The following is a 20535-nucleotide window of genomic DNA, read 5'->3' as shown; positions in this document are numbered from 1 at the left end:
AACTTATAACATGTAACGGATATTTAACAGACAGGAACAAACCTTGCTATAAAATTGATTAAACATAATACAAGACAATATTAAAGTAAGAGGACTAGTCGCCACAATGGGATTGTTAGAGTGACTAATTAAACATTCTTTGAAAACCAGTTTTCTGACTGTTTAAATTCTTTTTTTCTCTGTACAAATCTCCTACAACCTGCACAGACCTTCTACAACTTACATAAACCCTCAGCTTTCATGAACTTTCTTATCCAGAAATAACTGGTTTTCATAACATCTTGCTTTTTCCTTTTTCTTTCAAAAGTATTTCCATACCTTATACCTTCTATTATCAAAACCATACAATTCCTTTCTGGTCAGAAATCTTGATTTAAAAATCTTTAACCTTTAGTGACAATTGAGATGACTTTCCTTTTACTCTAGTTTCCCTTTTCCCAAAGTCTGATTAAAAGAGTCCTTAGTTTTTTTCGCCATACATAGACCAACCAGATTCAAGTTTGTGGTTGGAGCAAGGCATGCCATCTTTCTACTTTGGCAGCAGTGGGAGTTGTCAGGATCACGGTGTGTGGACCTGTCCACATGAAAGTCAGTCCTTGGGTGATGTACTGTTGGAAGCGCCTATTGGACAGTCTTTGAACAGTTTGCTGAGTAACCTGTAAATCCTGTAAGTACTTAGGGAAAGGGTGGTTACATTCCTACACTTTGCAGCTAGAGTTTAAGTCCTAGTGACCACTGCTTCTAGCTGGAATTAGCAGCACGTCCCAGTTTAAAATAGGCATGGGGCATTGAGACAAGAGGAATAAAGGAGGCACTATACATTAAATAAAGCAACAAAATCAGACTGTCAATACCTACAGTAGAGATTTTTGAGGGATAAATAAAACTAAAATATTCAGGCAAGGCATAGTAGATGGCCCTTGTGTTTACAAGAAATGAGATCAGTTTATCTGCTACTTGGAAGAAATACCTTAGGCTCGTGAACAATGTCCTCGGGCCTTCAGTGGCAATTCCCAGCATGCTGGGCAAGATCAGGTCACAGGTAGCTGGAGCAGGGCTAGAAGAGACTGAACCTTCCCTCCATGGAGCAAGGGGGCAGCTTACCTTCTCATGTCCCTCTTTCCACAGTAAAGATGTGCCTCTTGGTGGGGCTGAGAAGCCTCATAGGCTTCAGTTCAATGACCTTTCTTTCCACTCTGGAGCAGGGCCCTGATGGAATTCTATGAAGCCTGTTAGGGCACTGGAGCCTTTAAGAGTGTATGCCAAAAGCTGGTATTTCTTGACCTCTTTTGGGCCTTATTTGCCTTTTCTGTTTCTCCCTTGGCCACTATAGACCTTAAAAGCCATGCTCAGAAGATCTCACTGAGGGGCTTGACTAAGAGAGCAAAATTGGGGATCCAGTGTCTAAAGAAGCTTATTAGACCAAGGAAAGAAAGGATTTGATTTGTGGTGGTAGGTGGTTGGAGACTGTGGAGGGTCTGAGTTAGATCTAGGGTGAGACCTCAGGTGGTGGGGATTAAGCAATGCCCAGATAGGCTATGGACTAAGATTGAAGTTGAACCTTAGCAGAAAAGACACGATATCCCTTCATGGTGAGGAAGTTAAGAAGGGTGGCAGTGTGTTTTCTTGAGGCAGGCAGGGAGGGGCTGCAGAGGAGTAGGTTATTTACATATTGTAAGAGAGTACTAGTTTTGAGATTGCATGCTGTTAAATCCTGAGCTAGTGCCTGCCAAAACAGGTGTGGGCTGTTCCTGAACCCCGGAGGCAGGGCTGGGCTGCATTAGTGTTCGGGTCATTCCAAGTAAAGGCAACCAGAAAGTAAGAGTCAGGGTGTAGAGGAATGGTAAAGAAGGCATTCTTGAGGTCTAGGACTGTGAAGTGAGTGGTGTTTGAGGGAATGTGTGACAGTAACTTGTAGAGATTAGGGACTACTGGATGGAGGGGAACTACTGCCTCATTGACAGTCCACGTAAGTTGCTGGGCTGCATTAGTGTTCGGGTCATTCCTAGTAAAGGCAACCAGAAAGTAAGAGTCAGGGTGTAGAGGAATGGTAAAGAAGGCATTCTTGAGGTCTAGGACTGTGAAGTGAGTGGTGTTTGAGGGAATGTGTGACAGTAACTTGTAGAGATTAGGGACTACTGGATGGAGGGGAACTACTGCCTCATTGATTAGGCGTAAGTCTTGTACGAGGCAATAAGCCCCTGAAGGTTTTTGAACAGGAAGGATGGGGGTATTGCAGGGAGAGTCCATGGGGATGGGTAAACCTTGTTTTAAGAGGTGGGTAATTATTGATTTAAGGCCTTAGAAACAGACACAATTACACATTAAACAAAGATTTTACATATAAATTATAAATTAAATTTAAATTAGCATGCTTTACTTGTTTCAGTTAAAATTATATTAGAGATATTTTTGGACAAACAAAGAGACAAAACAGAGTACTTACACTGCTCAATAGACAACTCTGCTTTTTTAAGCTTTTTGAGATAGCAGGGAATTGTCAGCATAGAGGGGAAAAAGAGAGGAAGCAGATAGATGGACAGCGTGAACAGATGGATGGAGAGAAGGAGGGTCAGAATCTGCAGGAGGAGGAGGAGGAGGAGGTTGAAGTGCTTGTGGTGGTGCCACGTGGTCAGAGGAGTCAAAAATATTAGAGCCTGTGAGGAGAAGGGAGGGGATGAGGGGGAGAAAGGCACAGTTGCCTGTGGTGGGAGGGGAGGGGAAATAGGAGTGGAAGGCACAGTGGCAGTCTCTGAGGAGGGGGAAGGGGGCAAGGAGGAGAGAGGCAGAGCCTCAGCCTCTAAGGAGGGGGGAGTGGACAGAGAAGAGAAAGGCACCACCACAGCCTGTGAGGGGGAAGGAGGGGTTGAAGAAGAGAAGGGCATTTGCAAGTGAATGAGAAACAGGATTCACGAAGGGAGGGGGCTTTCTGGAGGGAAGAGACTGGAGCGAAGAGGTCCAGGTCTGCAGAGGGACCAGAGAGGGGTCCCGAGAAAGGAGTGCCGCCAGGGATGAGGAAGGAGGGGGAGAGAGTTGGGAGTCCACGGAGAAGAAAAGATTAGGAGCGGAGGTTTTAGGTGAGATTTCTTTGGCCAAAACCAGCCTGTGTGTAGAACAGGCGGCACAGAGATTAAGGACAGGAGCAAAGGTAGAATAAAGCCTGCACATAAGGAATCTCTGAGGCCTTCCCAGTCCGGTGGCAGAAATTATTTAGGTCCCGGAGGATGTTAATATCAAAAGTTCCATTTTTGGGCCAGTAGAAGCCATTATCTAGTCTGTACTGAAGCCGTGCTGTGTTACAGAAGAAGATTAATTTTTTTTGGTTTGAGATCTGAGAGACCGAGTTTGGTGAGGTTTTTTTAAGAGGCATCCAAAGGAGTAGTCTCTGAGGATCAGGACTGGGAGGAGCCCATGTGGGCGGAGAATAGAGAAAGAGAAGAGCGTCCTCTGACTCTTTCAACTATCCTTTATACGAGAAGGCCGATCGTCACCGCAAATCTCGCTTTCAAAAGAGAGTTGAGCAACCTGGCTAGGCACCTAGACTTTCAGGAAAGCCCGTCACAGGCTGCCCAGAGTAGAGACCTCCCAATTAGAGACCCCGAGAGGAGAGAGAGTGAGGGTGACTGACAAATAGGGGCCTACCAGATATGGGAAAGAGTAGAAATTCCTCACCTTCTGGTCCAGCAGGGGTTCGAGACAGGGTCGGGTAGCCGGCCAATCAACCTACGTTCACATAGCCAAACAGAATTAGGGAGTAAGTCCAGGATGAGCTGCCGCTGCCCACTGCTTCCCTGGTAGTGAGTTTGGCTGGTAGAAAGGATCATCCAGGCATCTGGTACCCTGTCCCAGGTTTCGGCACCAAATGTTAGAATCTATCGGAATCCGAAAAGACCAGTGTAACAGGCTTTATTGAAAGAAAGAGAGGAACCCTGCTGGGCTGATTCATAAGGGAGAGTCTCAGGCCAGGCACAGGCTAGAATGTGCTTTTTTAAGGGTTAGGGGAGGGGAAGAAGGAAGGGCTGTGGGGCATTAGCCCAACTGGCTGCTGGACAAAGGATGGTCTTTTATGGAAGTTTGAGTATGTTTAACTTCTAGCAGTTTTCGATTATCCAGGACTTCTCGGCTTGTGACGTCAGATATTCCTTTGTGGTTGGTCATCTGCCGCAAGCCCTGAAATGAGACTTACTGGCAGGGTTAAAGAAATGAAACCTAAGAGTAAGATGACCCGCATCTTCCATCTTCCTGTAATGCCAGTGGCCGTGGCCATGCAGGTTCACATTGCATTCGGGCAGGTGGTAAAGGAACTGTGGAGCTGGAGGATTGTGGCCATTCTGTTTAGTACAGTCTCACAACAGCAGACGAGCAAGCAGGCAGTGCAAAGCTGCTTCCCTCTCTCACTCAAGGCTCATAGCCAAAACAGGCTGGTCAGAATACCAAACAGTTGCTAGATTATGAAAAGGCTCCTCCTCATGGAGGCCGGCAATCCACAATTTGCAATCTGCCGCCCTGAGGGCAACCACCACAGCCTTCCATAGACTATACACACATGGCGCTGCCCCCATACAAGCAAGCAAACCTAAAAATACTTGTTACAGACTTGTTTGCCCAATATTCCACCCCTTTAAAATTGCTCATTTCACAGCCCTGGCCGGTTGGCTCAGTGGTAGAGCATCGGCCTGGCGTGCAGAGGTCCCGGGTTCGATTCCCAGCCAGAGCACACAGGAGAAGTGCCCATCTGCTTCTCCACCTCTCCCCCTCTCCTTCCTCTCTGTCTCTTTCTTCCCCTCCCGCAGCGAGGCTCCATTGGAGCAGGGATGGCCCGGGTGCTGGGGATGCCTCCTTGGCCTCTGCCCCAGATGCTAGAGTGGCTCTGGTCGTGACAGAGCGACACCCCAGAGGGGCAGAGCCTCACCCCCTGGTGGGCAGAGCATCGCCTCCTGGTGGGCGTGCCGGGCGGATCCGGGAGTCTGTCTGACTGTCTATCCCCATTTCCAGCTTCAGAAAAATACAAAAAAAAAAAAATTGCTCATTTCACAATCTACACCACAGGTATCCCTCTGTGAGGAATGAGGTACAATACGTTACATAAACTGTAGCAATAGCACAAGTTATATAATTGCAACAATTACAAAGATGCCCTTCACAATGTCTCACTGAGCACTCTGCCCAAGGCATAAACTGGAGGCCTGTCTCTAGCTCCCTACTCCATGGTAGGTAGGAGGGCCTGTATATTCCAGGGCTGTGTCCATGGAAACCTTAAAGCAGGCGTCCCCAAACCGCAGCCCCCTGAGGCCAGTTATCCGGCCCCCCACTGCACTTCTGGAAGGGGCACTTCTTTCTTTGGTGGTCAGTGAGAGGAGCACTGTATGTGGTGACCCTCCAATGGTCTGAGGGACAGTGAACTGGCCCCTGTGTAAAAAGTTTGGGGACCCCTGCCTTAAAGTGTTCTTGGTGTGTCTCTCCAGCTGGATGAGAGCAGCTTCCCAGTGCAGAAGGGCCTCCACCAGAACTTCCGCCCATCAGGGTCTCTCATACTGTCCAAAAGCGTCATGTCCATTCAACAAGGGAGCCAATGCCCCCTCAGGTTGCAGTGCAAGAGTCTATCACACCTCTCAGTGATCAGTCCACTTGGTGCCAATCACCAAGGTAAAGGTCCATTACAGGCAACTTGGTTCAAACAGGGACTCAGGCCTCTCCCCTCATCCCTGCCATCATGGCATCTCTAAAGATGCTGCCCCAAGGAGGAGCATGTGGCAACAGTGGCCAACCTCTCCACCTCTGCTCCGGAGAGCATGATGCCTTCCACTCCTACGTCCCATAATCGCAGCAACCAGGCTACCAGGAGAGGAACTCTTTGCTGCTGGGTTTTACCTTCTGGACAACCACTGGTCAAGTTCTGAGTGTGTGGGCGAAAGCTTCAGCCTGAGCCTCCCCATCCTAGATGAGGAGCTGGAAATGCCTGCTCCCAGTGACTCAGAACCACCCCACTGGCACAGATGCTGCTGCTCCTTCAGTGACTGTTTAGGTTTCTGTGGCTGCTGGCTGTCAGCCAAAAGCTGAAATTCAAGCTCTTTAACCTGCAGTCGTTCCTCTAACAACTTCCGGTGCCAATGTTCAGCTTCCAGGGCAAACTGCAACTCACAAACCCATTCCGCTTCCTTCTCCAGAGACCGTTGCAGTTCAGGCATCGTTGGTGCTCAGCTTGCCTCGCACTCTGCAGCTCTCGAACCTGGTTGGCCTCCTTCTCTAGTTTTTGCTCCAGTTCAAGCCATTGGTGCCACTCAGGCTGCAGCTCATCCTGGAGCTTTTGACCGTGGGCAGCTTCTCACACAAATTTCTGATCTCCTCTTGCAGAATAGTAAAAACCACTTAGCCCACAGCCCCTTAAAAAAGTGCCATGGGGAACCATACACTGGGGAGCAATGACCACTCCCCTATCCCACGCCTCAAGGGTGTCAGTGGCTCCATACTGATCTGATCTGAGTCCTACCAGCACACCAGATGTAAGGCCAGTGGCCACCACCATGACCAGCCAATCTCATTGGATTTGGGCAAATAGTAAAGGAACAGTAGAGCCAGAAAATGGTTGGCCTTTCCATTTATTAAAATTTCATAATGGTGGACGAGCAAACAGTCAGGGAAGACCACTTCCCTTTTTCTCAGGACTCCCAAACTCCTCAGCACTCCCCAGCCAAACAGGCTAGACAGAAATACCCCTTCTCCAGCAAACAATAGCAAACAATGGTTCCTCCCCATGGAGGTAGGCAATCCACAATTTGCACTCTGCCACCCTGAGGGCAAGCACCCACAGCCTTCCACTGACTACAAACACATGGCGCTGCCCCAATACAAGTGAGAAAACCTAAAAACATTTGTTACAAACTTGTTTGCCCAACACCTGGTTTTGCTACCTGATGGCTTGTGTATGTGACATTGGCCAGGACACTTATTCAGAAATCACTGGTAATGTTCGAGAAGTGATAGTATTGTGATTTTGTGTATTTATTTTTTTAATAAAAAAAGAGTGCCTATTTTTTACAGATGATAAGAAAAGTAGCTTTACCTGACCAGTGGTGACGCAGTGGGTAGAGCATCAATCTTTGACACTGAGGTCCCAGGTTCGAAACCCCAAAGTTGTCAGCTTGAGCACAGTGAGCCAGCTTGAGTATGGGATCATAGACATGACCTCATGGTTGCTGGCTTGAAGCCCAAGGTCACTGGCTTGAGCAAGGGTGTAAAGCCAGTAGCCACAGCCACTATCACAACGGCCTGCCCCATGCAGGTTCGCATTTGATTCGGACAGTCGGTAATGAAACAACAGAGCCAAGAACTGGTGGGCCATTACCTTTAATCCTAGCTTGCACCCAGCAGGCAAGCAATACACACAGTGGGAAGACACTTCCCTTTCCATTCAGGGCTCCCAAAGCCACTGACTTATCCGAGTTCCCTAGAATCAAAGGTTTCTAGCTCACCAGCCTTATTCACCTCTGTTCCCCATCTCCTTCTCTCTGCACAAACTGGCTTCTCCTTCAGCACTCCACCATCTTGGCTGCCTCTCCTCTCCTCCATGTGGCCTTTCTCTGCTCTCTTCTAATGCTAATCTCAGGAACTGAGAGAGAAAACTCTTGGTCTGCCCCCATTTTATGGTGTAGAAATCCAAACCTTTAATCCAATATACAAACAAGGAAGTCTCTGATACCAAGTCACTTATCTGAGGCATAATGGGATTCCTCATGAGAGTACACCACCCCACATCATGCAATCAGTCAAGGGTGTGGGGAAAAGCTTAGTCTTAAAACTAAGCCTTAGGCTATAACCACCCTGCGTGCTTACAGCCTGTCCCCACGCCCAATGCAAACTATAAGTGAGCAAACATATATATCATTATTTACAAACTTATTTGACCAACAAAGGGGTCATTGCCTTGGCTAGAGCCCCTGGTCAAAGCATGTATGAGAAGCAATCAATGAATAACTAAAGTATGAGTTGATGTTCCTTATCTCTCCTTTCCTGTTTGTCTGTTTCTCTCTCTCTTTCATGAGCTCACTAAAAAAAAGAAGAAGAAAAAGGAAAAGTAGCTTTGTCTTTTGTTAACTTTATGACCTTGGACATGTTCTTCAACTCTGCTGCGAACCAGCATGGCTAGTAATTCCAGGTCCTGAGTGGAAACGGCATGGAATTAAGGCAATCCAAGAATTTTACCAAGGGCAAAAAACCCCCACCATATATAACATCTTAACTTTACACAAAACAAAGAATAGAAGAAACTTGCCTCCAGTCTTTCCAGGGGACATGGGGAGTAGGATGAGTATAAACAATCCAGCACCACAGCTTAACAGTCTTTTGCAATTTAACAGAACAAGTAAGGTGGGAATTGGGCAGACTATCAGCTTACTGCCAGTTCCCCAAAAATCTAAACTGCAAAAACCCTGTTGGCTTTTCAGTCCCCAACACCTATCTGTGCCTCAGTTTACCCATCTATAAAATGGAGTGACAATGGTGCTTACCTCACTTAGTTCTAATTGCTGGGAAGGTATATGACATCAGAGAGCACAACACAGTAGTGGCTGCTGGGTTTTTAGATTGTAATCATTATGACCTAACAGCCCCTCTCCAGGATGGACACCCCGGGGGACAGTGCCCCAGGGTGGCTGCTCAGAGAACAGCTGGCCTAGTCCATCCCCTCACCAGGGACCCAGGAGGAGCCAGGCTTCCATGCATCACTCAGCTTTGCTCCTTTCCAGGTGGAGCAGGCGGGCAGGGAAGGGGCTTCCGGCATCCACAGGGGCAGATGGGGCCATCAGTGGTCAGGCAGAAGCCGGGACTCATCCAGAGAAAGGGGTTAGTGCAGAATACAGAGAGGGGAGGAGGAGTCTGAGCTGAGGATCCTGGGGGACTCTAAGCAGGGTCCACAGCCCTGCCCTGCTGTGGAGAGGAGAGCCTGATGCCAGAGTCCCAGCCCCTTCCCTCCTGCCCTGTGTAAAGCTTTTGTACACTGCTGGCCTTGTTCACTGTAAAGCCAGGAGGCATGGCTAGGGCCACTATCACAGCCACCGCCTGGCCCATGCAGGTTCGCATTGGATTCGGACAGTCGGTAAAGAAACCATGGAGCCAAAAACTGGTGGGCCATAGTCTTTAATCTAGCTTGCACCCGGCGGGCAAGTAAAAATACACACTGGGCTCCAAAACCCAGTCACATTCAGAGCTCACAAGGCTACTGACTTATCCGAGTTTCCTAGAATCAAAAGTTTCTAGCTCACTAGCCTTATTCTCCTCAGTTCCCCATCTCCTTCCTTATCCCAGATACAAACTCTGTACAAACTGGCATCTCACTCAGCACTCCGCCATCTTGGCTGCTTCTCCTGGCCTCCTCCACGTGGCCTTTCTCTGCTCTCTCTGCTCTCTCTTCTAATGATAATCTCAGGAACCAAGAGGGCAAGCTCCCGTTCTACCCCTATTTTATAGTGTAGCTTCACAACCTTTAATCCAATATACATAATAGGGAAGTCTCTAATACAAAGTCACTTCTCTGAGGCATGATAGGATTGTACCACCTCACACCAAAAAGGGTGGGACAGGCTTAATCCCAAAACCAAGCCTCAGGCTACAACAATTCTCAACACACATCAATATCACCTGGGCAAAGGCCTCACGTGGGCAGCGCTTATTTTTAACAAAGTGAGCACAATACATTTTATCTGCCCAACATTCACACATGTATTCTCATCACTTTCTGACAGACCAGGAGATGCCTTCATGGGGATCAGAAGACAAACTTCTACCACCCAAGGCCGCATGGCTGGATGTGAGCCTACTGTTCATCATAGCCTGGCAACCACTGTCCAGGTGGTCCAGTCCTATCTAGCATCATTTTCCATTTCTGTGTCCCTGCCTCAAAGCCTTGCCCTCCAGGGGTCAGGCTCAGGGGTGGTTCTCAGTCTATGTCCATAGGCTGAAGTCTCAGAATTAGCCTGGACATGAGAGCGCTATCTCACCAGAATAACCAGGATTCCAAGGAGAACTCAGCCAACAGGACCTCCCTGGGGGAATCAGGACAAAAGCCACCAAAATTAGCCCTGCTCAGGAAATACAGTATTTCTCCTGCTCTTGGTTCTAGGAAGGCCCATTCAGGCCTTTGCCCAAGTCCTCAGGCTGGGACACAGGTGGCAGCAATGCCCCTGCTCTAGCTGGGAGTGGCCCGGGAGTCTGAGGAGATCAGAGCTGGCAGGGAGGACTTGAGCTGCACTGGCCACATCTGGACAACAGAGCATAGAGGCTAGGCCACCATGCTTACCCATAGGACACTTCCATGTGGATTAGAAAAGCATCCACTCACATGGGAGGAGACTATGGGGCCTTCCAGATGCTTCTATGCCAGGAAACATGGCTGACTCCCATCCCTGAAGGCTGCCCACTGCGGCAGGTGTCCACCGCTCTCTCCTTCCCATTGCAGAAGTGGACAAATGTCAGCTGAACCCCAGAATCTGTAAAGGGCACAGCATCTGTGTCAACACCCAGGGCAGCTACACCTGCAAGTGCCCGCCCGGGGTGGAGATAAGCCCAGAGGACCCGAAGCTGTGCAAAGGTAGAGCCCCCGCTGCGCAGCTGGACTGGAGCTGGGGAAGGAGCCGAGGCAGGTCCTGCAGCCGAGGGGGCGGGAGAAGATTCTCAGCTCCCCAGATGCCAAGGGCCTGCCAAGGTCTTGCCCAAGGATTCACCTCTCTGGAAGGTCCTGCCACAGAGCAGGGAGGTGGCAGGGACTTCTGGGCCTGGGGTTTCCTTGTGGAGCCCCTGAGAGCACCCCCAGACCCTTCCCCTTCCTCGTCTGTCACAGGCAAGCAGAAGGGGTGACTTCCGGTTCCCAGAAAGGAAACTTGGGCCAGGGCCCAGGAGGGAGTAGGCAGGAGTCCTTGGTCAGCAGGTCCAGCCCCCATGACTCAGCTTCCTCCTGGATTTACCACCTATAAACTGGGACAATGGTCCCTGCCATGTCCGTCTTGCAGGGAGTCCACCATAAGGGGCTTTGAGGGTGAAGCCGAAGGTCACCAGGTGGTGGCATGTGTACTAAAGGTGGGGTCCTTCGTGCAGGACAGTAAGAAGTGGTGCAGTGAGTGGAGGGAGGGCCTGAGGCTCTGGCTTTGTCCTCAGATGTGAATGAATGTACCTTGGGGCAAAGCCCCTGCCACAAATCCACCCACTGCCTCAACTCTGTGGGCAGGTATGAGTGCCGCTGCCGCCCTGGCTGGAAGCCGGTTCCTGGGTCCCCCAATGGCCCAAACAGCACCGTCTGTGAAGGTTCGAAGTTCCCCTCCCATAAATGTACCACATCTTCATTATTTTGATGAGCCATCTTAAAGGAAGCGGCTGCACTGAGCTTTGGCAGAGAAAGGTGGCAGCACTTTCAGCAATGGTATGTCCTCTGGAGGCTGTGAGGACCGGGGGCCTGGGCCGGGCAGGGCTCGCCTTCTGATTCTGTTCTAATAAGGGCAGGGTGCCGCTCTGGGTGGCATCGGTGCCACAGCCCACAGCATCAACACGTGGAGAGCTATGAGTGTTGCAGCCTTCCCGGTTAAAGGTCCATCACAGGACCCCACAGTCCATCCTGCACCACACGTTAGGGGACACAGTGTGGGGATGACATCTGCACACCCACAGTCCTGCCCTGTTTATGTTGTGGGGATGCTCTGAGATTATGTTGCTTTTACAGTGAAAAATATCATCACAGATTTGTGTCCTGGTGGGCTAGGTGGCTGGTAAGCAGGGTGTAGTGGGGGTGTCCTCAGTGTGAACACTAGGGGATTTGAGAGAAGGGGCAGGAAGGATGTGTGCAGTGAGTGGAGGGAGGGCCTGAGGTTCCTGGGTCCCCCAATGGCCCAAACAGCACCGCCTGTGAAGGTTCAGAGCTCAGATCCCACACCCCCAAAGGCTCACAGCTCAAACCATCTGATCACCTACTCAGTGGCACCTACACAAACCCAGCAGAATGAATGCTGGGTACCCTGCTGGGCCAGGCTTTATTAATTCCTTGAGGCTAAATGGGAATAGATCTGGGGAATCCCGGAGAAGGAGCTGGGGTATCAAGATAAAGGCTCCTGGAGGACCCCAGGCAGTAGCTAAGTAACTAATGGGGAGTGAGGTATTGAAACACCTCACACCCAGTGCATCTATCTGTATGGGGCTCACCTGACATATGTCCACCACTCAGGGATGTGCAGTCACCAGGTAGCATCACCTCCATCCAAAGGGTGAGGGGTAGGGGGCACCAACACGGGGAAGTGGGAGGAGCACGGAGAGGAGAGAAGCCTGATCCGGCCGGGACAGGCAGGGTCTGACTCCTTCTTCATGTCCCCAGATGTGGACGAGTGCAGCTCTGGGAAGCATCAGTGTGACAACTCCACCCTCTGCAACAACACTCTGGGCTCATACACATGCCTCTGCCGCCCAGGCTGGGTGCCCAAATCTGGATTCCGGAATAATCAAAGGACTACCCAATGTGAAGGTACCCAGCCTGACCTGTCCCTAGACCCTGCCTCCAGAACACAGACTCTCACACTTAATGAATGGCTGTTCTGTTCCCTGCAGAGATCTCCTTCCCCACCTGGACCCCACCCCCTGGAGTCAAGAGCCAGGTGAGTGACTCCAGGAGGCACTACAAGGCAAAAATCTCTCCACATTTCCCACTGTTCAGGCATTTCTCCCACATGTTCCCCCGCTGATATGTGAAGCTCTCTGACCCCCTTGCCTCCTGTCTCCCCAGAGTCTCTCCCTCTTCTTTGAAAGAGTTCAGGAGCTGGGCAGAGACTTCAAGTCTGCCTCAGCCAAGGACACCATTGAGGTAAGAACAGGTCCCCAGGGAGGCAGGTGGAGGCATCCCATAGAGGCCTGGGAAGCCTTGGTCTGGGAGGAGACAGACCCCAATGCAGTGGTGCCCTTCTCTGGGGCTCACCTCTCCCAGAATGGATGGGAAGAGCAGACAGGTATTTGTACCCACTGTTAGAATCCACCTACTAACAACTTTTCTCCTGTTCCTGGCTATTAAGTTTACATTGTCCTTGATATTCATGAACAGGGTTGACCTCTGAGGGACTGGTTTACACAGGCATAGGCCCAGGGAATTCCATCCGGGGCCATCTTTACCCCGGATGGAATAGACAGGCTCTAGGATCTGTTCTCTGCATCTGAGTGGGTGGGTCTTCCTGATGCTTCCCTGGTGCAAGACCCACTGGGTCTGTGTCCCCATTCCCACAGGGCATCATACAGGTGGTGGATGATCTTCTGGAGACTCCGGGGGACCTGGATAAGCTGCCCCACTCAGAGCAGCATTGTGTGGCCATTAACCTGCTCACTGGCCAGGAGCACATCCTGAGAGAGCTGAGCAGGGCCCTGCCCAATGGGCCATTGACCTTCAGTACAAGTGCAGGAACAGGTGAGTAAGCCAGTCTGCCCCAAGCTCTGCTCTGCCTGCTCCCTGACTCATTCCGGTTCCATTTGTGCTAGAGCTGAGTGATCACACTTGTGTCTCTGTGTTACTATCATAAACATCTCAAAATAAAAGGTAAAAAAGAAATTTAAAAAATTGTAAATAATATACATTTTCATTGTAATGTAAATTGTCAGCAAATGAAATAATTATAATGAAGAATTCAAGATAAAATAGAAATGGCTTCAAAAGAAAACAAATTATTAAATTTGGAAGAATATAATTTAAAATTATTTGATATTTAAATGATTTGTTTTGTTGAGGTAAAATTCACATAACATAAAATCTACCATTTAATGAAAACATGCTAATCAGTGGAATTTAGTACATTCACTGAGTTGTACAACCATCACCTCTATTTCTCATCTTTTTTTTTTATCACCTCAGAAGTAAACACCGTACCATTAAGCCAGTGGTTCTCAAACTTTTTGAAGTCAGGGCGCATTTAAAATCCTATAAATAATTGTAGGCACACTATATACAAATTTCTGAGAAATATGTTATAATAATTAAGTCAAATATTAAAGAAAAAATGTAAAGTCCAAGAGTGCTTTTATGGTAATTAAACAAAATAAATACAACAAAATTAAATTTATTCTGACATTAAAAAACATTTTTATGTTACATTTATTGAGTTATGCTTTTTAGAATTTGTAAAAAAAGAGGGGTTAAAAATAAAAAAACAAGAAAAAAGTTATCTCTTTATATATATAGATATATTCTTAGTAAGGTTTAGTAAATTCAACAGGTCCTGGAGCGAATGTGTTAAGTTTATTCATTCTTGTGTTTATGAGACACATAAGCCTGTTGTGTCCTAGCAATTTCTTCAATGTTTGGGCATATACAGTGTGTCCGTAAAGTCATGGTGCACTTTTGACCGGTCACAGGAAAGCAACAAAAGACCATAGACATGTGAAATCTGCACCAAATAAAAGGAGAACTCTCCCAGTTTCATACTTATTCAGTGCAGTTCAATGTGGGCTCACGCACAGATTTTTTAGGGCTCCTTAGGTAGCTATCCCGTATAGCCTCTATAGACTCATCACTGACTGATGGCCTACCAGAACGGGGTTTCTCCACCAAACTGCTGGTTTCCTTCAACTGCTAATTCTACCGAGTAATGTTATTCCTATGTGGTGGCGCTTCATTATAAACGTGCCAATATTCACATTGCACTTTGGTCATGGATTCGAATTTAGTGAGTCACAGAACACACTGAACTTTCCTCTGTACCGTCCACATCTCGACTGGCATGGCCGTGGGCTGCTCCGCTGTATACACGGTGTTATGTCATCATCTGCACTTGTGCACATGCTGCAACATCATCCTACAGAAACTGGGAGGGTTTTCCTTTTATTTGGTGCAGATTTCACTTTCTATCGTCTTTTGTTGCTTTCCTGTGACTGGTCAAAAGTACACCATGACTTTATGGACACACTGTATTTGAAAGGCAAACTCTCATTTCCTCGTCAATACATTGAAGAATTCCTCTCTTTTTACTCTTAATTGTGTTGAGTGCAGAAAACCCCCAGCATACATATTATCTTAACTTGACACCAAACAAAGGATAGAAGAAACTTGCCTCTAGTCTTTCCTGGGAACATGGGGGGTAGTATAAACAATCCAGTATGACAGCTTAACAGCCTTTTGCAACCTAATCAGGCAAGTGAGGTGGAGGATTGGGCAGACTGTCAGCTTACAGCCAATTCCTCACACCTCTGTCCCCCAAAAAATCTAAACTCCAAAAACCCTGTTGGTATTTTGGTCCCCAACAGACACATATGTCTCTGGAATACCATAGGGCAGTGGTCCCCAATCCCCGGGCTGCGGACTGATTACGGTCTATGGGCCATTTGGTACTGGTCCGCAGAGAAAGAATAAATAACTTACATTATTTTCATTTTATTTATATTTAAGTCTGAAAGATGTTTTATTTTTTTAAAATGACCAGATTCCCTCTGTTACATCCATCTAAGACTCACTCTTGATGCTTGTCTCGGTCACGTGATACATTTATCTGTCCCACCCTAAAGGCCGGTCTGTGAAAATATTTTCTGACATTAAACCGGTCCATGGCCCAAAAAAGATTGGGGACCACTGCTATAGGGTACACCTGGAAATCTTCTAGGGCACACACTTTGAGAACCACTGCATTAAGCAGTTCCTTCTCATTCATCCATGTCCTAGCTCTTGGTAAGCACTTATCTGTTTCTGTCTCTATGGATTTGCCTATTCTGTACATTTCATGTAAATAGAATCAGACAATATGTGACCTTAAGGTCCAGCTCCTTCCACCAGGCAAATGTTTTCAAGGTTCACCCATGTGGTAGCATGTATCATTTTCCTTTTTTTATGATTGAATAATATTTCTTGGTATGAATACAACATCTTTTGTTTATCCATTCATCTACTGATGGACATTGGATTATTGTCACCCTTTGACTGTTGTGAATAGAGTTACTGTGAATATTAGTGTACAAGTTTTTGTTTGAATAACTGTGTTAGTTCTTTAGGTCCATATATAGGAGTTGAATTGCTCAGTAATATGGTAATTGAATGCAATATTTAGGAAACTTCCAACTATTTTTCCAAAATGATGCACCATTGTACCTACCACTCCCCTAGCCCCAGCAATGTACAAGGGTTCCAATCTTCACACCCTCAGCAAGACCTGTTACTTCCATTTTGTTTTGGTTTTATTATGTAGTCTTTCTAGTGCGTTCAGTGACATTATGGTTTTGATTTGCATTTCCCTAATCATTAAAGATGTTTGATATCTTTTCAAGTGGTCGTTGAATATTTGTGTATCTTTTTGGGAGAAATACTTACTCAAGTTCTTTGTCTGTTTTTTAATTGGATGGTTTGGCTTTATGTTATTGAGTTGTGTATTTTATATATGGTAGTAGACTCTTATGAGACATGTGATTTGCAAATATGTTGTTCCATTCCATAGATTATTTTCACTTTCTTCATAGTCTTTTCTCTTTAAAAAACAGGTGCTTTAAATTTTGATGAAGTTCATTTTATTTATTTTTTTACTTGTTTGTGCATTTCATCTTATCTAACAATTGAGTGCCAAATCCAAGGGTATGAAGATATACTACTGTGTTTTCTAATAATTGTTCTAGATTTAGATCTTTTTTAAAAAGTCACAAATAGATTTTTTTGTCACTGTTAAATGTCTGACTTTTAACCAGACTCTTGGACAGGGGGCTTATATCCAAAGCTTGTTCAGCTTTAGCACCTGTCTCATCCCCATTGGTTTTCCAGGCCTGCTACCTTCACCATGAAGCTCCATGAGTTGTCCCAGTCCAAACTTGGGCATCTTCAGAATTTTGACTTTTCTAACAGACATCAAGGAGCTGATAAATAGATTGGTAGCTTTTCTTATGTCTTTCCCAAGCTGCCTGGAATCAACTTACTGACACTTTCTCTCACGTCATTTGTCTGCACCTCTCAGGTCATGATTTCCATCATCTTCTTCTGGTTTTGCGGACCTATTAATATTATGAATGAGAGGTCTTTGAGCCCAGTTGTTGCTTTTTTTTTCTTTTCTTTTTTTAGTAAAACCAACAGAGAATAGATGAAACAAATAACCATTGATAGTCTTGACATCAATATGAGCTTTAGTCATGATTTGCCATTTTTTGCCTGGAGCACATTTTATCATGGGTAAGATCCATGCCAGGTGTCCCCAAACTTTTTACACAGGGGGCCAGTTCACTGTCCCTCAGACTGTTGGAGGGCCGGACTATAAAAAAAATTATGAACAAATCCCTATGCACACTGCACATATCTTATTTTAAAGTAAAAAAACAAAACGGGAACAAATACAATATTTATAATAAAGAACAAGTAAATTTAAATCAACAAACTGACCAGTATTTTGATGGGAACTATGGGCCTGCTTTTGGCTAATGAGATCGTCAATGTCCGGTTCCATATTTGTCACTGCTAGCTGTAACAAGTGATATGACACGCTTCTGGAACCGTGACGCGTGCGTCCCTTGTCACCAGAAGTAATACTGTACGTGAGCAATGCCACGCTTTGTGGCGCCGCTACATACAGTACTCCAGGAGCACAGGATGCAGATGCAGTCTGTGCTCCTCACACTGACCACCAATGTAAGAGGTGCCCCTTCCGGAAGTGCAGCGGGGGCGGATAAATGGCCTCAGGGGGCTGCATGCAGCCAACGGGTTGTATTTTGGGGACCCCTGATCTATGCCGTGGAAATTAGTCAGGCAGTTTTTGCCCAGAACATCAGTAATTAGCATGAATTTTTTTAACACTTTTTAAAATTTGTAGGATGTAGTATGTTAAATTCAGTGACATTTCTTATTCTCAATTTTTAGCCATGTTAGTTTGAATATGCTATAAAAATAAACTAAGAAAATTGAGTTGCTTTTTTATTTCTCTGTGTGTTAAACACAATAACTCTTTTCCCCTATGGCTTAGTAAATCACAAAAGAAAAAGAGCTTTTTTCTGATGAGAAAATTATTCAAATAATGTTCCTTACAGGATATCTTAATCAGAAATCAGCAGTTGGCAAGTTCATCTAATAAGAACCCACCAAATGTAGGAATATGAACAGGAGATCTAAACTCCAGTGAACTAAAACTTTTGCACTTTATCCATGACAGAGTTCCTCTTAACTTCATTCAGATTATACTTCTTTTTACTTTATATATTTTTTAAAAAGAATATTTTAAGATACATTTGAAAATTATTTTATTTTTTTAGTGAGTGAGAGACAGACAGACAGGGACAGACAAATAGGAAGGTAGAGAGATGAGAAGCATCAAGTTGTTGTATCATCACTTTAGTTGTTCATTGATTGCTTTTCCATATGTGCCCTTACACAACCGAACCAGTGACCCTTTGCTAAAGCCAGCACCGTAGACTCAAGCCAGTGACTTTGGGCTTCAAGCCAGTGACCTTTTGGCTCAAGCCAGCCACCATGAGGTCATATCTATGATCCCATGCTCAAACTGGTGAGTTCCCGCTCGGGCATGTAATCTTGGGGTTTTGAACCTGAGTCCTCAGTGTCCCAGGTCGACACTCTATCCACTGTTCCACTACCTGGGCAGGCTGAAAATTACTTTTAATCAAATATGAAGTTCCTAATTGGCCAAGAAACTTAGTCTTCTATTCATTCTAAATCTTTCATTTATCAGTTATTAAAATTTGCTACTGACTAAACTGTTTAAAAAAGTCTCTCTGCTATCCAGAATTCTGCCACATTTTATCTATCATCTATCTATCTATCATCTATCTATCTATCTATCTATCTATCATCTATCTATCTATCTACCTATCTATCTATCATCGTCATCATCTATCTATGCACCCTCATTTGCATCTTACTCTGTTTTCCATTTTCAATATTGTTTGGGTTGGGATCTCTTAAAAAACCATATGAATTTTAGGGTGAGCATTTCCATTTTTGCAAAAAAAATGCTATTGAGATATTGTTAGTATGGGATTGAATCTGTAGATCACTTTTGAGAATATTTCCATGTTTAAATATTAAGTATTCCAATCCATAATTATAGGATGTCTTTCAATTTATTTAGGATTTTAAAATTTCTTTAGTAATATTTTATTGTTTTCAGTGGACAAGTCTTGAGGTTTCTTGGATTAATTTATTACTAATACTTTGTTGAAGACTTTTGTATCTATGTTCATAAGAGCTACTGGTGTATAGTTATATTCTTATATCCTTCTCTGTTTTTGTTTTGTTTTGTTTCTGTTTTTTAAGAAAGAGAGAAACAGACAGACAGACTGGGAGAGAGATGAGAAGCATCAACTCTTAGTTGTGGCACTTTAGCTTTTTAGTTGTGGCACTTTAGTTTTTCACATAGTGTCATTTTTTCATTACTGTGCATTTTGTGTTTTTATTTATAACAAAAGAGATTATTCTATTTCAGTCTGCAAGGAGATACTTCATTATTTTTATTACCATTGCATTTTATTGTGTGAAAGTGCTCCTATATATATCCTCTGTATATCGTTTCTTCTCATAGTGGGCGTTTTGTTTCATGATCATTTCCTAATACAAGTAAAGTTGTGACAATAAACTTCATTATTCTCCTGTTTGCATATCTAGTTAGAATGCATACAGGTCAAAGTTATAATTGTATAATTCATTATTGATAACTCCATATTTTAGCACATATAGGCCACACGAGTCTATACTTCACCAGCATTACATGAAGGTATGTGATTCCTCACATGGTCACCACAAAGACATTATCAAAGTTTTGGATCCTTATCTATCTGAAAGTTAAATATAACATCTAGGGAAATTTTTGTGTCTTTTTATTATGACTGAAATAAAACATCTTTTATTTTTTTAATTTTATTTTCTTAAACGAGTGAGAGAGAGAGAGGAAGGGAGATGAGAAACATCAACTCATAGTTGTGGCAATTTAGTTGTTCATTGATTGCTTCTCATACGAGCCTTGACTGGGGGGCTCCAGCTGAGCCAGTGACCCCTTGATTGACCAATGACCTTGGACTCAAGCCAATGACCTTGGGCTTCAAGTCAGTGACTGTTGGGCTCAAGCCAGTGACCATGGGATCATTTCAATGATCCCATGCTCAAGTTGCTGACCTTGCACTCAAGCTGGTGAGCTTGCATTCAAGCTGGTGAGCTTGCACTCAAGCTGGCAACCTCGGGGTTTTGAACCTGGGACCTCAGCATCCCAAATTGACACTCTATCCACTGCACCACCACTGGTGTGACTCTGGTTCTGTTTTTAGAGTAATGGAAGCCTCATAGAATTATTTAAGTATTGTTTCCTTCCATCCTATTTTTGGTGGCCCTTACAAAGCATTTGTGTTAATTCTTCTTTAAATGGTTAGTAAAATTCAGGTATAGACTTTTCTTTGGTAAGGTTTCAGTTATGAACTCATTTCCTTACTTATGATAGATCTGTTCAGACTTTCTAGTTCTTCATTAGTTACTTTTGTAGTTTGTGGGCCTGTAGGAATTTGTCCTTTACATTCATATTATATAATTTTATGTTGAATAGTTTCTCTTATAGTTTTGTT

At 45.3% G+C, this 20535-nt stretch overlaps 1 protein-coding gene across 7 annotated transcripts in view; it reads left to right on the top strand.

The window, feature by feature from the left end:
* LOC136379451 (adhesion G protein-coupled receptor E2-like) overlaps positions 1 to 20535 on the top strand; it is a 345285-nt gene that overhangs the window by 301333 nt on the left and 23417 nt on the right. For 4 of the 7 annotated variants that reach the window (XM_066346830.1, XM_066346841.1, XM_066346820.1 and 1 more), the window contains 6 exons: positions 10454 to 10585; positions 11149 to 11295; positions 12353 to 12499; positions 12583 to 12629; positions 12758 to 12835; positions 13249 to 13426. In XM_066346830.1, coding sequence (XP_066202927.1) covers positions 10454 to 10585; positions 11149 to 11295; positions 12353 to 12499; positions 12583 to 12629; positions 12758 to 12835; positions 13249 to 13426 — 729 coding nt within the window. The remainder of the gene's footprint in view (positions 1 to 10453; positions 10586 to 11148; positions 11296 to 12352; positions 12500 to 12582; positions 12630 to 12757; positions 12836 to 13248; positions 13427 to 20535) is intronic. The other 3 variants (XM_066346857.1, XM_066346877.1, XM_066346849.1) reach the window with 2 other exon arrangements.

Source organism: Saccopteryx leptura, chromosome 1 (assembly GCF_036850995.1).
Source record: "Saccopteryx leptura isolate mSacLep1 chromosome 1, mSacLep1_pri_phased_curated, whole genome shotgun sequence".
In the NCBI taxonomy this organism is placed as follows: domain Eukaryota; kingdom Metazoa; phylum Chordata; class Mammalia; order Chiroptera; family Emballonuridae; genus Saccopteryx; species Saccopteryx leptura.
This window is presented reverse-complemented; position numbering and strand designations above follow the sequence as displayed.